Below are 17,254 nucleotides of genomic sequence, written 5' to 3'. Positions count from 1 at the left end.
AACGGAAACTTGCGAATCTAACGGCTCTTTGTAGACGGGAACGGATGGGACTTTGGCGCGTTTATCAGGAGGAGCACCAACTCGCCTGAGACATGATTGAACAAGAAAAACTTTGGAAAATTCATATTACCGATCGCAGCGAAAAAGTAAACGACTTCGATTCCTCGACGAAACGCGACAAAAACTCAACCAAACAATCGCCATGTTGCTAATTAGCGTCATCTTCCTCCTTCATTCTCGTATTAAAGATGAAATAATATTTTAAGAGAGAGAGTGAGTGTCACCGCAGCGCTCCAGGAGACCGCAGATGTTATAAATATGAAATTATGAGCGGACTGACTTAATTTAATTTCCAAAGTTCCGGCTCGTTTTTTTCTTTTAGTCAAATCTGATACATTTCCTTCCAGCGCGGTGTTATTTCTTCATTACACAATTCGTACGACGCAGTTTCCCGAGCGCCCTCTCGTCGACCTTTATTTATTCTTTCTGCATCATTTTTTAAAAACTACCCACTTCAGCTAATACTTCCTAGAATAAACTGCATGAAAAGTTGGAAACTTTTCGACACGGAATCCTGACAAGTCAACATTAACTCGAATAACCAGGGTGTTTTTACTTTGAGTAGGCGCAAAGATGCGACGCTCCCATTTTGTTCGACATAAACTCAAATCATCTTTCATTATTTGAAAAGTTCATCTTAAATTTTTAATTCAACGAAACCACCACCCCACAATGGAACAGTCCCAAGTATCTGCATGTATGTTTTGTCCTCTTCGCTGCAGATATTCTGCCCATTTCGCTTTGGACGTGAAATGGGTCTCTAATGGTCCATATTCTTACATTTTCTTTCCTCATTAAATTTTGGAAGTGGAAATGACCCTTTACAGCTCCTGAGAACTTCACTTCGGTTGACTGTAGCTACTTAAGTCTTAAGTCCCATTTCCCTGTACTGCCGGTTTATGGAATTTTAAGACTTTTACAGTTTTGTCTTTTCTTTCTCTTCTTATCGTTCTTTGTGACACGGTGTAGCGGACATATTGCTGACTTGTGTCCGTTTTCAATTTTTAAAATACAAGAAAAAAATTGGGGGATTTTTTTTAAATTTCATCCGAAAAAAAAACTATTCTAGGAAATATTTTAACATTTATTTTCTACAAGTACAAGGCAGAACAAAAAAAAAACACTTAAAGCAAAGCCTTGATTTCATCGTAAAACACCAACACTAACGCAGCTCCAGTACCTCTCAAAATATTCGAAAAGGCCCCTTTGAAAAAGGCGAAAGGTCCTTCATTCTTGGTAATTTTTACCCAACAATCCAGCGTATTCTTATACATAACTTCGTGCTTGGCCCTTCCCGACTGCATCATCATGCGTCTCCTCACAGTATCGAAGGGATACGAAGTGAATCCAGAAACTGTCGTGACGACTTGAGCGATAACGAACGAAAGAAGGAACGGCGTATTTTTCGGATCAGGAAGCATCCCCTTTGCGGTGTCAAACAGTCCAAAATAGGACGCTCTGTATATGATAATTCCCTGGACAGACACACTGAACCCCCGATATAAACCCATGAGGCCGTCTGTTTTGAAAGTCTTCATGATGCAGTCGATGATTCCAGTGTATTGTCTCTCAGCGAGACTCTTACCTACGTCTGCCCCGAGACGGGTTCGGGCGTAGTCTAAGGGGTAGACGAAACATAACGAGGTGGCACCTGCGGCCCCCCCTGAAGCCAAATTTGCCGCAAAATATCGCCAAAATTGAGTGTTTTTGTCGACGCCTTCCATGAAAATCGCCTTGTATACATCTTTAAAAGCAAAGTTCAATGCCTGAGTGGGGAAGTACCGGAGGACGTTCGCCAAGTTGCCGCGCCAGTAGCTCAAGATACCTATTTCAAACAAATTTTCAACAAATTCATCACGTGTACGTCGTCGTATGAGCCAAACGCTTCATCAATTGAAAAAGTAAAAATGCATTTTACTGTTTATGAAATGGTTATTAATTACCTTGCTCTTTCGGTATACGAATGAAACAATCTATTATTCCCTTATAACGCTTCTCTTCGGGAATCTGTTTGTTAGCATGCTGTACTTGTAATATCAGCTTGACGCGTTCGATTGGGGCCACAGCTGTCTTGGCAATGGCTGCTGAAATTCCTCCAGCCAAAAAGTCTTTGAGAAAACTATCCTTGACCATTCTGACTCGTACGATTGCTGTAAATTATAATTAGTTTGAACGACTTCGACTTTGACAGAAATGACAGCGTCTGTTTGTTGAAATTTTACAAGCGACATCTGGTAGCAATTAAAATTATAATCGAAGCGCTGTCTCCCTCTGTCGGCCAACTATAATACATCACTTTAAATGACAATGTGCAATTATTCCGAAATGATAACTCAGGTTTAGTGTTGATCGCAGCTGTCGGATCCCATTTTATAAAATATAATTAAGACGATTGTTCCAAAAGAGTTTTCTGAACTAAATGAATATGATTATTTCTAGCGTGCGGTCTGCCAACAATGGGAACGATAATGATTTATAACCCATCTTTAATATTGTCGTTTCTTTAGTAGGGGAGCATTATCTTAGTCATCTTTAAACACAAGAAATACCCACTAGCAATAAGCAAAAAGTGTAGACAGGTTGCGTCGTCTTTCCATTTCGTGAATATTAAAATTCCTTGATGTCGCAGCAATTTCATGGAAATAAATGAGTGAATATTCCAACGAGGAGAAATAGTTTATTACATTTGCAGATAGCGTGCCTCTTATCCGTGCATCTGTCTTTTCATATTAAATGAAATAATTGCATCCTCCTCAAATACACAATGTTAATACAATATTGTACTCATGAAATGTTATAATTACGAAAGAATCTTAACACGCCATACGAGATCGGAGCCTTGTCATTTTATTCGCAGAATCAGTAGTTACTATACTAGTTAGATGTCCCTCAGAGTAAAAACTCTGACAATTTCTTTGTGTTGAACCCAATTAAGTGAATGTGTTTGGATACTCTCCATTGTCGAAAGTATCGCTCCAGACTTTGTGTTTATTTCTAGATCCTCCCCAAGTGGTCCTTCACCTGGGCAGCACTCTGAATCCCGAAGACATCAAAGAAGGCGACGACGTGTATTTTGAGTGCAACATCAAGGCGAACCCCAAGGAACACAAGATCACGTGGTTTCATGACGTGAGTATAAGAGGGCGGTATTTTCCTCCCCGATGATGCAATCGGGACCGTTGTTTGTGATTGTGTTGCATTAATTGTTTTACGTAACCCCTCCCCCCGTTTCCTCTTGTGAATTCTCACCCCGGGTGGAGATTTTCCCGCCGACTCCCTGAAAAGGGCAACTGTGTTAATTAAGAACGGGACGGACGAAGCCGCAGCATTTCCACGCGTTTTAATTTTTATTAGTCTGTCCCAAACGGCCGTCCTGTCTTACTACTATTGCTCCTCTGAAGGTAATCAGTTTAATTGTTTTCATACGCCAGTTTGGACTGCGGACTTAATCCCACCCTGGGGCGGGGATGGCCGAGAGATTTTTACGGCAAGTTTACTGTCATAGACATTTTTACGGAGAAGAAAAGTCTTGTCTATTTAAAAATTCCTTTCGCAGCCCCAAGTTCGGAGTTAATTTTGGTCGATTCTTTCGTGACAAATTTGCCTTTGTCGGTGCGATATTAAAGAAGTGAGTCTGCAAATGTGATTTTTTACGAGACTCACTCGGAGGAAAGCGGTCGACACTAAGTAGCCATTTTCAATTACAAGTCAAATTATATCGCGCAGAAACCCCAGATATGGGTAATAAAGGGCCACGAGTGACGTATAAAAATCGTTGATTAGACGCCCTCGGGCAGCATTTTTACATGACATTAATTCGTCGGTGGGTAAGCGGCGGGTCGAGCTCCTCCCGTGTTTTTATTGCCTTTATATAAAGATTGCGTGTAATCCGTCTTTTATGGTTCATAAAGAATCTCCAATTATTGCTCATGAGCCCGATCCTCGGGGGCAAAATAAACCCTATCAAATGTGTATCTAAGGCTGATACAGTTTAACGCGAATTATGGCACTTGAAAGGCTGGAAGAGTAGCCCACCACGATCCGAAGATATGCGTCCCTTGAGGGGGACGCAGGGTTAAATTACATTTGTCCACGCATTAAATCTCTTTTCTGTCTCTTTCGCGCGGCGGTTTCAACTCGGCAACGGTGCCATTCTGCCCGAAAACTTTGTTTATTTATTTTTAATATCCTAAACAAACTTGTGATTTTGCCTGTTCGAACGCCGAGCTAGAAAAGGACGGAACCGTACGGTCGTGAATTAAAGAAACGAATGTTGGCCAAACTGTCGTAACTCCAGGTTGGGGTATAAATGCTTCTCGAACTTTCGTTATGTATGAAGTTTGTCGGGCAGAGGACGGACTAATCACTCTTAGATTAACTTCTTTCACATTGCTTTACTTAATTTTTTCGCCGTTTCTTTCATTCCAAAGTTCTTTTTGCCCGTAATTAATTTCTTTTTTCGGCCATAAATAGCCATCGATAAATCTTCTCGCAAGGTTTTTTTTTTCGAACTCTGCTCCGCCAACGTAACAAAGCGATCCCCTCTTCAAAAATCGAACAATTCACCTTTAACAAATCATCATCATCATGATCTTAAACGTTCACTTTTAGGAAAATCGCTTTCGGACAAAATGTTAAACATTTATTAAAGCAACTGCTGAATATCTTGGTGAAAGATGATTTTTTTATTCGGACCATCTGGAGGACTCGGTTTGCTAGTTTTTGTACGGCGAAATCCAAGAAGTTGATTAAAAATTGGACAGTAAAAGCTTTTGCTTGTCTGCATTCACATCACCCATTGTCGAGATCTAGCCAGACTGACGAGTAAAATTAAGTTGCTCTTAAGAAAATAATACATAATTTATTATCGTGTAGGCCACCAGTGGTTAATTCACATTAAACAGCAACAATGCGGCGACAACTAATTATTAATAGAACTTCTTCATTTCCGAATGGAATTAGTTGTTGCAACGTCCGCTCTCGTAAATCTCTCGGCTCTTGCCCCGCAAGCGGCCGTTAAAAGCTCATCCACGTGCCCCCGACTAAAACGAAACGTCAACAAATTAGTCGAGATGTTCAGTGGGCCGTTAGCGTCTCTTATCGCTCGTAGATAATCGCGTAAACGTCATTTAAATTTGCGGTTAACGCCGTGATTCCACCCAAACATCAGAGCGTCGTCCGCCTTTCTCTCCACCGAATCAGGTCGGTCTGATAGATGGCGAGTGTCAAAAAGTGGCGTGTACAGCATGTAAAATAAAGTAAAACAGACATCGTCGCCAAGAATAAACGACGTGCAATAGATAACAAGGAGCTCTGATGTGTTTGTATAACCTGGCGCGTAAACACGAAGATCCTAACGCGCCACCCTGTAGCGGGTCCCCCGTTTTACACTCTAATAAATTATCATTTGCCTCACACGACGGCGGCTTATATTCTCGTTCTGGTCTAATGAGTGATGCATAAATGATAAAGTTTCATACCCACTTGCATGGAGCTCGCAAAATGTGTAATGTATTAATGCCGTTGTTGGTGTTTTTGAATTATTCATACGATCGTTTACAACTCGTATCCCGAATGTGTGGCGGCTGCGATTAAATTAGTTTTTTTAATGTCTAATTAAGTCAGAACTCTATTATCATTCGTTGCGGGAGCTGAGTACCGGGGCGCTTTAGAAGTGTGCCATTTAAAGGCGAGGATGCATGTGTCTCCTTTTACACGTCGCCGCTTAGGCAACCAACATTACTCATCCTCGATATCTCGATTTCTTCCTTAGTTCTAATCAGACGACGACACCAGTTAAAAATCCGAACAGAATCGTACCAAGCTCGCACGAACGTGGGGACAGCAAACACCAAAAGAAGTTTCACTTTTACGTATAAAAAAAAGTCCAATTTAAAAAAAAATCAATTGTCAAAGTGTTGTCATGTTGGTATAAGTCACTGGTTATTTGATAGTTATTAGATTGGTAACGTAAAGTGTCAACTGTATGTCAGTCATTTTGATGTGAAGGCGCTTGAAACCGCAATTACATTTAAATAAAAATAAAAAGTCAAATGAGTTTCCGAAAGCAAGGATCTAACACAACGAGAAAAATTGGCTATGATTAGATTACGTGAAGAAATGCAGACAGAAAAATCGACCATGCTAAATTGCAGTAAAGATGCACACATCATATTCGAGGTATTTTCTTTTAATATATGAGCCAATAGTGTTCGTCACTACGAGGAACTGATTAGAGAGGACTGGAAAAAATTGATGGGAAATCTACCAATTGAGGATATTCCTCTTCTGAAAATGAATAGGTAAACTGCTTTATTTAATGGGTTATATAATTCCCATTTTCCTGTATATGTTCAGTAGCACTTTTCAGTGTCATTATCGTCTTTATTTCTTTTCTTTTGGTATAAAATTTGGTTACACCTGAAACATTTGACATTTGAAAATTACTGACATAACCTCAAACCTGATCTAGGGAGATTCTACGATAGAGTGTCCCGAAACGAAAGGTTTTAGGGTGGTACAGCCTGGTCTTTGAGGGAATTTTGACATTGACAATTGAATTTAAAAAAGTAGACTATAGCCACAAAAAATGTCCGATTGAAGCTCGATCACGGTAACGCCCACTCGAACCGGGAAAAACTGAGAACATGCATAAAGCGTTTTATTAAAGAGATATTAAACAGACTCCTTCTAATCGCAAAGCCCAGGGGTTGCTGGCAGATTGTGCTCCGTTTAATGAAACACTACACTCCAATATTCATGAAAATGAAACGTTATGTACTAATTTCGTGAATTTACAACGCCCCTCGTAGTTATCAAAGTCATCGTTTTAATCGGTGCTGAGTCGAAATTAATTTTTGATGAAGGCAAATTATTATTTTTGATTTATGGTGTTCCACATAAAGTTCGCAAGTACACGAGACAATTAATTTGAATCGAGGGGGAAAAAGTTGTGATCGTGTTTTAATGAAAACAACAACTATTAATCAATTTGGCACCGTTTCATAAACTGGTACGTAAAGTGGAGCCGGAAACAGAGTGAATAATGTCCGATTCGAGACGAAACATCCTGTATATTGGGGTTTTCGCTTTGGCCAAGTTAAAAGCTTGCCGGAGTCGAAACCGGGCAGGGGCCATAGATCGCAACAAAGTGTTGTGTAAACATACATTCCGATATCGAACCCCAAACGGGTCGTTACTTTGATACGGTGTGGCGTGAAGGAAATATTACGCTCTAACAGTGAAATAAAGACCGAATGATGTCGGTGGAATAGAAAATGCACTTCTTCTTCCTCGCCTATGAGATATCCCGTGCAATCTAATTCCGGTCGGAGGCTCGGCATGCCGCGATAAATCTTTCAAAATTTTCCCACCGAAACGTACCCGTTTCGTATTCAAATTAATCACGGCATGGCCCGGACTTGGCCCTAATGAATTGCTTATTAGTCCCGGACCAACCCTCGACTTAATGATGACTAATAGATGATATATCAACAGGGCACACTGGTGAGTCAGAATATGTCGTCGGGCGTGATCATCAGCACCCACAGTCTGGTTCTGCAGAGAGTCACCAGGTGGCAGAGCGGGGCCTACACCTGTCTGGCGGCCAACCCCCGCGGGGAGACTGTCAGCACGCCCGTCATCCTCAGGGTTAGATGTAAGTACGGATAATTTATTAACCGCCAGAAGGACGCATTTCTCCGTGCTAATTCTTGCGAGGCAATTAATTTACCAAGTTCTTTTTGCGCTTCTCGCCCGCCGTCTCGTCGTGCGAGATGTTGTTGAATTTATTTAAACAATTCGCAATGTTCGACGATGCTACAAGAATACGAAAGTTATCCGATCTGGAATATCTGGTTCGGTTTGTTGACGATGATTTCCTCTGCACACGCGAACTTTCCGTGTGTCTAGTTGAAATTTTAATAAATAAATAAGTCGTTGGTTTACAACACCACTAAGTAAAATTTACAAGTTTTCCGGTGGCGAGCGATCCACCGGAATCCCCTCGTCGACTCGCGGCCACCCGGGTCTAATGACGCATCATTCGCAGTCACGCCGAAATTAAAAATTCAAAGCTACAGTCGATCCGGGATATCCCTAAACCGTCCCGAATTTCCGATAAATCACGGTGGAAATCCTCGGACCGGGTCATCCCCGATGTCGATTGACGTTTACCGTTGTGAAGTGGCGCGCTATCGGAGATCGTTCGTCATTTTCTCGCGAATCGATGATATCGAAAGAGCAATCCTTTTTGAGGTCGTGCGTCTTTACCACTCGTTAGAGATGCAAATAAGGCGGCTATAGCAATTTCCTACCTCGACTGCGGTAATCTGTAATCGCGAACTCACTCTCCATTGTGTTCGGTAAACGATTGTTCCTATAACCTTCGCCGACGAAGCCACTATGGCAAAGCTGATTATCCTTTATTACTGTGTGCTCCTAATCTTGACATTGTGAATGTCTCGGAAAATTAAAATACTTTGTTCTGTCGATTTTTTTTTCGACGACGATGAAAAGGAACTCGTTTCCTCTCGGAATTCAATTTGATACTTACTCATCATCAGGAAATAAGTAAGTAATGGACTGTCTCAGGGAGGCTCTTTGTGTTCGCAAAGTTTGCCAAAGTCCGGGGATTGCAGTCAAGAGTGCAGAAGGAAGGATGGGGATCCCGATGTGCATTTTTGCCGTATCTCGCCCCGAATTTGCCAACAGAGCAAAACTCGATGGAAAATTAAGGTTTATGAAACGAGCGACAAGCAATAAGCATCGCTTTGATACGGCCGAGTCTAAATTAGAGCTGACGTTGTTCGCCACCCTCACACACATATATGAAAAATGAACTATTTGCATGCAAAACAATATTAAAGATGCTCGTAAATACATTCTTTTAAACGCTCGATATTGTGTTTACAGGACAAAGGAAATGCTCTCCCATTGTACCCGCGTATATGTGTATGTGTGTATCTCCATTTTGTTCCTTTCAAGCTTATGAAAGCCGTTTTGTTGAACGCCGCCAGATTAAATTTCAACATTGTTGTTGGCCGAGCATTGCCTCTAAAATGCAGATAATTGAAATCGGCGTTGCAAACTTTTATAATCGTCGAGAAATTAGCAACGCTGCATTATCAGCCCGCCGGCATTGTCCCGGGACAAATTGAACAGTGGAACCTCTCCACCGCTGATGACCATGCAAAGTACTCCACTCGACGATCCTCGACATTTCCTAATTGATATTTTATGGGGTATTTGTGTTCTGTACAATACTGCTTGTCTCTTTATACTAAGTACTTTTTTTACAAAAAAACATATATCTACATATTATTATAGTCTGTTTTTTAATCAAAGAACCACAACACCCCAATTTACACCCAAAATAGAGCTGGTATGATCTGTTTTAAATTAATAACTTGTTTTAATTTTTCGTTAAAATAATCTTTATTTTGAGAAGCGTGTTATTTAGATGAGTCCATAATTTGATTTAAAAAATACTTCCAAGTTTGTCACTCATTTTTTTTTTTGTTCACGCCCTGAAGAGAAGTGGAAAGTATGAATGAACACCCATACACAAGCATTTGCTAAAATTTCCCCGATGTTTACTTTCCAGCATTAGCAAAAGTTTATTTACATCAGCTGTAGTAAATACCTACTGAAATGAAAACCTCGTCCCGAAAGGGATAATTGCGCTTTCGATAACACTTAACTTAAATGTCTGTGTTAAATTTTTATGCTCACCACTCAATATTGAAAGTTTTAAAAGAAATGTGTCCATTTAAAGTTGCTAACCGTAAAAATTGGCTTCATTCGTGGCAGCCCTTGTTCATTAATAGTTAATTGGTGATAGATTTGCAATAGATGGCAGAGTACGTGAGTACGTGAAGTTCCTCAGTTAACCGAAATGGTATAATCCGCATTATCGTCGAGACGATGATCGCTTCCAGAGATAGAACCGCTTCCGTTCCGCGGTTTATTTTCGAGATCGAACTCGGTCGTAAATAATATTTCGTCGACGGTTGAGTTTCAATTTTGTGTCACAACATCGAAACGACAACGCCGCATCCAATTTATCGTCGATCCGACCGAAATCGTGCATCTTGGAATGCCACCGTCGCCCATTAAATTAATGCGGCATGCAATTAAATGCATGTTTGTGCAGGAGCATGTACGGGCCGTAAATGCAGCCGAGTGCATCATGTCGTTCTTGGACACCTGTTCGGTCGGATGCAGCTCCGCATACATCACCGAGAAATTCGCCCCTCGTTAGAACGTTTGCGGGGTTTTTTTCTCCATTGTTAGGCGGGTCCTGCGCTTCACATTCCTGCAAATCGTCGAGACTTCGCTGGAAATTGTAATTTGTGCCATCAACGGCAGAGCTCATGTCATTTCTGCAACCTCTCGAATTGAAAGCGGAGATCTATGCGCCGTATAAGTCAGACGCAAGAGTACGGCGTCAAAGACCGCCCCCCGGGGACTGAATTAATCATGAGCGGAGGTAGAAGCCAACTGCAGGCTTCATTAGATTGGCGATATTAGGCTAATGCGATTCCACAATCGATGCCGTTCGATTGCAACAGACGAGACGAAGTATTTGCCGATATTATTTTGCGACACATCATCTTTTTGTTGCTTTCTTGAAGATGATTTTATGATACGTACATTTAATAATTTCTATGATTCCTCTCATCGAACAGGATGTCGTTGTTTTAGCGCACTTTTTAATAAAAGCGAAACTTTGACACAAATCCAGTAATGGCGGCGTTTAGAAAGATCGGACTTTTATTAAGGTTATATAAAAAGTCACGCGAACTTTAAATATTTCACGGGGCAAAGGTCACACTAGAAAAGGTTGGAGCAAAAATTTTCTCGTCCAAAACTTTGTCGCTCCCTCTCTTTCTCGTAACAAACAAATAAACCGACACGCTCGCTTCTCCCGAATCCGAAACCGTGCCTAAAAAACTCAAATAAGATTATTTTTAGCGAATGTGTCGGAACTGCTCTTAACTCGATCACGTACTCTTAAGATAATTCACGTCATGACGGCGAGCCGTGTCAGTGTTTGTTGTTCCCGGGGGTTCACATGTCAATCCGAGTAGACCCGTTTAAGCCGGTCGCGGAGGGATTACAAGTTGTGGTCGCTAAGCCGGAATGTATAGGTCACCTCATTTGTACACATCGCATATTCCGGACCACGCGTCACCTCTGTACACTCGGCGATTTTCCTTCGACCAGATGTCTTTTTATTCGGTCACTCTCAATTACTTCGACGGCAACTCGAGAGGCTCACTAATAAGTACCGAAGCGGAGCAATCTCGCAAAATTACTCTCGTTCCTAAATGATAAAGAGATCGATGCCCATTGGCAAAGAATTTTTACCGCCGGCTTACCCGGCGCACTCGCCATTTCTGTCGACCGCAACTGTGACGTGCACATTTTCGAAAAACAAAAATTAAAGTAAATAATTGTCGCAAATTGATGCCGGTTGTAGCAAAAAATTCAATTCGAATCGATTCGATTCATTTCCGCTAAACGACTTGCACGAAGTGACGTTTGTTATATGTATGTATTTCAAAACTAAAACTAACTGCTCGTAATTGCCATATTGTTTGCTAGCAAACAGGTCAGACTGATTTAGATTTACGAGTTCAGTCATACGCAACAGACGATTTCGAGTGGAAACACTATTGATGTCAATAATTTTGTTATTAATTTAGTTTTATCTGTTTTGAACATGTTGGATGGCCTTTTACAAATTAAATCAAGAGCTCAATGCACTGCTACCGTTTGAAAATAATTACAAATGCAAGGCTGAGTAAACTGTGCACTGCCTATTGATTGGAAAATGTCCTCGTCCAAAAATTTATTTCTCACGTTATTATCAGTACGAATCGAATCGGAAATATGTGCCCAAAATTCAACCATTGTAAATGTTATCAGGTTTTTCATTTAATTCAAATCACTACTGACAGATCATAATTTTTGATTTTTTGAAGTGAAAACTTCTTTAGGCGCGCCACATACATTTTATTCCCGGGCAGTGAATTAGTTTCATGCGACACGGTAAAATCGTTCGCAGCACAAGCTAAAATCGGAAAATCGTTGCAGCTCAGCGAAAATCGTTCGGCAAGCTAAAATCAAGAGAGTCGAGTTTTTTAGCGGAGCGAGCGAAAAACAATCAACTGTGCGTCACTTGTCAATTTCAAATTTTCATTGTACGTTGTGTTCTGACCTGACTGACCTCAGTGCAGAGCTGCAGGAGTAACTCTATATATATACAGGATATTTCACGAGTGATAATGAGCCTGACGTAATTTAAAATGATAAAATGCAACCCACACTATATTTCCCAAAAAAGCTGACTACTGACATTAAAATGTCCGGCTTTTTTTGAAAATGTATTGTAGGTTGAATTTATTATTCCGTCAGGCTCATTATCACTCGTGAAATACCCTGTATAGTTTTATATAATATAAATGATAAAGACACGACAAATATTGTAAGTTTACAGATGAATGTAGGATTTAATACGTAATTCTCAATTATATGGCTTCAACAATTCATCTATTGGAAAAATTTGTGTAGCAAAATATGAAGAGGAAAATAGACAAATTATCATAATACAGGGTATTGCTGTGAAAACTTGTGTTGTGTTCAATATCAAGAAAATAAAACTTAAACATCCAAACCTAACCTCACAAATTTTGCCAGAGTGTACCTCTAAAAGCGGACGTATTGCAGTTTCTATTGAATAATACAGATTTTTGATGTTTATTTAAAAACAGCATTGGATTTAAATAATATTAATTATTTATGCCTTGCTTCTTATTCCTCCATCATAGAAGTTTTCACTTCTGTCGTGCGGTCTTAAGCACACACTCTTTTTTTTTGTCCAAAAGTCAGCGATATTGCAAATTTTGAAGAGTTAACCACTCAATTCAGATCAAATTAGCCTTTGTCCGAGTGCATGGTCCATACGTGCCGTGACAAAACGACCGGCAATTTCCAGTTAGGTAAAACACGATCGATCGTCTCGACTTCGTTCTAACACCATCAGTTGATTTTGTAAGACGTGATCACATTTGGAATCCCCAGGGTTCGGTTTATGAACCAAGCCGACGTAAAGACCGCACGACAATGCTCTTCAAATTGTTTTCTGGAACAGTGTCGGATGTTGGTGCTCGATTGATCGGTTCTGTTTCGAAATCTGCTCGCACAATCCACGCTTTTTACTCGGTCGATCTTAATAACGCGGAATTTCGCCCTCGTCTCCCAAGTAGAAAAACCACTGTTTTCCGCTAAAAAAATACGATTCTCTCCGGCGAACATCGACAATTTAATTAAGTAAGTCTTCTAAGGTACTAAAAATTAAACTCGTAAAGTAGACGAATAGAAAGAATTTCGTTTATTTCAAGATTAAAATGGACGATAAACTAAACTTGTGCTTCCTTTAAAAAAATCCCTGCACGCGGCAATCCGTTGTTGTGAAAATTTTTGTTTCGTCTTTGTGGGAGACATTTTTAAAATCGGAAATTATCTGGCGTTCCACCTGCGAATGTTCTCCGGTTATTAATGTTTTTCCAGGGGCAATAACGACGTCAGCACGTTGCGGTGCACCCCCTGCCCATAAAATAAAACACGAACAACGGGGGCGAGTCCGGGAGTCGACAGGGGAACTGGCAAAAAAAAATCGCCGTGAATGAAGCCCGTCGAGCATAAATTCGCCGTTTGAAAACGATACTGTTGATCCGCACCAGATTGTTTGTAAACATGTATATCGTTTTCACGCATGATTGCAACGATGATCCGTCACGGGGTCGGGGACCGGGGAAATTGGCGCTTTTGCGGTCGCACACCGCCAGCCACGCAACAAACAATTTCCCAAATGCACCGCCGATTAAATTGAAATGAAGACTAATGGGCAGGTGCAGCACGCCATCTTACACGAAACGACGGTGAATTATTGTGATGGAGGCGGTGTCATCGCCAAAGCACGCACCGTCTGCTTTCGGCACGAGTTCATGCAGAAATGCGATACACGACGATATTAGATTCGCCTTCTTTATAATGTATGTGGTGCCAGAGAGAGGATACGTCGGGATTATATTTGTTTAGGAATTTCGCATAAGAATATAAAGTGGTAACGCAACGGCTCCAGCAAATATGAATAGCAACTAAAACAAGCCAAAGGTATTGGGGTAGTGTCCGATGGAAGAAGGCTCGATGAAAAGGAACCGCGCAGGAACAATTTTTTTGCCTGGCGCATCCACCAAAATTTAAAAATACATATGTGCACACGTTGTCGTTTCAGATGCTCCTGTGTGTCGCGACACCGAAATGACCGTGATCGGCGCCTCCCTCGACGAGGTCCTGAAGGTGCGCTGCCACGTGGCCGCCGATCCCAGCGAGGTGACGTTCGTCTGGCAGTTCAACAACAGCGGCGAAAGCTTCGACGTTTCGCCGGCCCGTTTCTCCACCTCCATCGGCAACGTGAGCGAACTGATGTATACACCTGCATCGCAACGCGACTACGGCACTCTCACCTGCTGGGGCAAGAATTCGATAGGGAAGCAAGCGGAGCCGTGCGTCTTCCAAGTAGTTCCCGCAGGTAATACAATCCCTACCTCTTCGAGCATCCACCGCAACTCTGCGTTGTTTCGTGCAGCCAAACCTAGTCCCTTGACGAACTGCACCTTGCGCACCGCCACAAATCACAGTTCTGACGTGCTCGAAGTGGAATGTCGGGCCGGCTACGACGGCGGTCTCCCCCAGAGGTTCATCCTCGAGGCCTACGACGCCTACACTATGCGGCTGCGATTGAATCTGAGCAATCCCGACACGGACATGCCCGTCTTTCGTCTAGACCTAGGAGACATGCTTCCACCCACCGGAGACGGTTTCCCGCCCTCGCTTCGTATCGTGGTCTATGCGCAAAATGACAAGGGGCGCAGCGACAAGCTCGTCCTGGAGGACATCATGCTCAACGACGCCGAAAAACGAACAGGTAACAATAATTACAGTTTGTCTGTCCCAAATTATTTTGTTTGACAGAAAAATGTCGTGCAGCCGCCAGAAAGGAGTTGGAGAAAGTCTTCAGAATGTTGTGCGCACGTCTAAAGAAGTCGTCCCACTAACCCGCTCTACTGCGAGTTTCCTTTGTGCTTTTAACTTTTGTATGCTAACTCTCGCACGCCAAGAAAATCAGCCACACAATAAAGGCGCTGCATTAGATTCAATCAATACATTTCCTTGAATTGCACCACAGTGGTATTATAAGAAGCGAGGGTCGCGCACTCGTGTGTAGATTTTTTAATAACACGATCAGATCGTTCCCCACCTAACAAAGAACCTCAATCGTGAATGTATTATGCGTAAACTTTTAAAGAATTCGTCACGAAAGTTTCATTACAACAAATCCTAACACCGCTGTCAAGAATTAACCGATCGTTTTGTTCGTAGACGGGAGCAGCAGCATGAGCATCCTGCCCATCGCCGCCCTCTTGACCGGTTCTCTTCTCACCTTGGGCATCGCCGTACTTCTGATCGTGGTGTTGGCCGTCCGACGAAAGCATCGTCATTGCGGTGGCTCTCATTGCGCCCACCAACTCGATCCTTCTAAACAGGCCAAGATGCCCGGCCAATCATCAAGACCCGGCTCCATGTTGGAGATCAACACTGGCGATAACCGCTACGTGGTGGCCTACACTCTGAAACCGGCGGCGGACTGTACGACGCAGCCTACCGCCAATTCGTCCGTGGATAGGCAACCAGATATACTCAACACACCCCGAGGTGAGTGCAGGATACATTATCCATTCACCACTTTCGGTAAAATTTAGTTGGTGTGTGTATCGGTGCGGTTTTGGCAACTTTCTCCATTCTGGGTCGGTCGTTCGTCTTGGGAGTCCCTCCGACTAAAACTAAATTTCAGTTTCCGTAAATACGCAACCGCCGACTCGATCAGTTTTAAAATCAAAATACTCATCCGTGTACTAAGTATCGGGTCATTTTAAATTATTGTGACTTTTTTTCTTAAGTTGGGAACATTTTTCATAATTTATTTTGGCAAACTTGATACCTTAATCAACACATTGGCGTACGTACGTCATTTTGACATTTTATGTAGTAATAAATTGTGTCAAATAGGCGAGGACGCCTATGTTTATGTCAACTATCACATTGAAAAGCAGAATAACCAACAATAATATTACCCACCTATGAAAAAAGTCACATTCATTTAACATCACCCGGCATATAATCTGTTTCAAAATCAAAAATCCACCACCTGTTGAATTATATTGGCAAAAAAAAAGAAATCCCTAGAAAAAGTTTAATTTTTTTGGGTTGGCTTAACCTCCCGCCAAAATTTGACATTGAACTGTTGAGTTTATTTATGAAAAACAAAATAATTATTATGTACAAAAAGGTTTTAGCTACCATATCATACTTTTTGAGTGAAATAATAAAATGAGAATAAAAAACACGATGAACTACGACCAAAACGAAGGTTTCCAACAGTTTTCTTTCATAACCACACTTTTTCCTGACACTTGCAGACACACTAAAAACAAAAGTCGGCGACATTGTCGGTTGTATTTTCGAGGTAGAATGCACTGTTGGTGGATTTTTGATTTTGAAACAAACTATAAGTCTATTTTTTAATCAAAGAAGCACGACCTGTTGATTTAGGTTTGTAATTATAAAATTTTACTAAATTTAGGGAATTTAATGATATCTATTGGCTATTCCAACCAACGTCTGTCATTTTTAATGTCCTTGAAAGTACCCAAACTCGCAGCTAAAATTTGAACGTGTTATTAAAAATGCCTCGCAAAGTAAGACATTTATTAAACTCTCAAATTAGTTGTTATTAGTTGTTATTAACTTTATTAACCTGCTGCGCTACTAATATCGCTAATAACCTCAATTTTTATATGATGAGATTTTTCACCCTATGTCAAAAGTATACAATGTTGTCAGCTCTATTTTGGGTGTAAAATGTAAATTGCGGTGTTATGATTGTTTGATTAAAAAATAAACTATATGTAATAGTAAGTGTAGATGTTTGTGTAAATATCGAATCGTCCGAGTTGGGGAAGTTGAACTGCCAAAACTACAACTGTTGCTCAAGGCGAAATATGTAAATACAAATAGAGGGCCACTTAGACATCTCGTGCACCGCTTGTAGTATCTGTGCCACGTT

At 41.3% G+C, this 17,254-nt stretch overlaps 2 protein-coding genes across 6 annotated transcripts in view; one reads left to right on the top strand and one right to left on the bottom strand.

Moving 5' to 3' along the window:
* LOC138125072 (protein turtle homolog A-like) overlaps positions 1–17,254 on the top strand; it is a 191,010-nt gene that overhangs the window by 171,564 nt on the left and 2,192 nt on the right. For 4 of the 5 annotated variants that reach the window (XM_069040334.1, XM_069040332.1, XM_069040333.1 and 1 more), the window contains exons 8-12: positions 3,059–3,189; positions 7,558–7,717; positions 14,363–14,659; positions 14,717–15,055; positions 15,511–15,843. In XM_069040334.1, the coding sequence (XP_068896435.1) occupies positions 3,059–3,189; positions 7,558–7,717; positions 14,363–14,659; positions 14,717–15,055; positions 15,511–15,843 (1,260 nt within the window). Of the gene's footprint in view, positions 1–3,058; positions 3,190–7,557; positions 7,718–14,362; positions 14,660–14,716; positions 15,056–15,510; positions 16,887–17,254 lie in introns of all 5 variants that reach the window. The other variant, XR_011157335.1, reaches the window with a different exon arrangement.
* Positions 1,124–2,294, bottom strand: LOC138125075 (ADP,ATP carrier protein 1-like). The gene is made up of 2 exons (XM_069040338.1): positions 2,004–2,294; positions 1,124–1,885 (listed from the first exon to the last, which is right to left on the bottom strand). The coding sequence occupies exons 1-2, from the start codon at positions 2,191–2,193 to the stop codon at positions 1,185–1,187; spliced, it is 891 nt and encodes a 296-aa protein (XP_068896439.1). The 5' UTR covers positions 2,194–2,294; the 3' UTR covers positions 1,124–1,184.

Source organism: Tenebrio molitor, chromosome 2, assembly GCF_963966145.1.
Source record: "Tenebrio molitor chromosome 2, icTenMoli1.1, whole genome shotgun sequence".
NCBI classification, from domain to species: domain Eukaryota; kingdom Metazoa; phylum Arthropoda; class Insecta; order Coleoptera; family Tenebrionidae; genus Tenebrio; species Tenebrio molitor.
The sequence above is the reverse complement of the archived record's forward strand: the minus strand, read 5'-3'. Positions and strand labels throughout refer to the sequence as shown.

What these genes read in the sequence shown, in the direction of transcription:
- LOC138125075 (XM_069040338.1), bottom strand. Translation starts at nt 2,193, where the DNA reads ATGGTCAAGGATAGTTTTCTCAAAGACTTTTTGGCTGGAGGAATTTCA. An exon ending in TCGTATACCGAAAGAGCAAG is followed by an intron (nt 1,886 to 2,003) that starts GTAATTAATAAC and finishes TGTTTGAAATAG; the next exon opens with GTATCTTGAGCTACTGGCGC.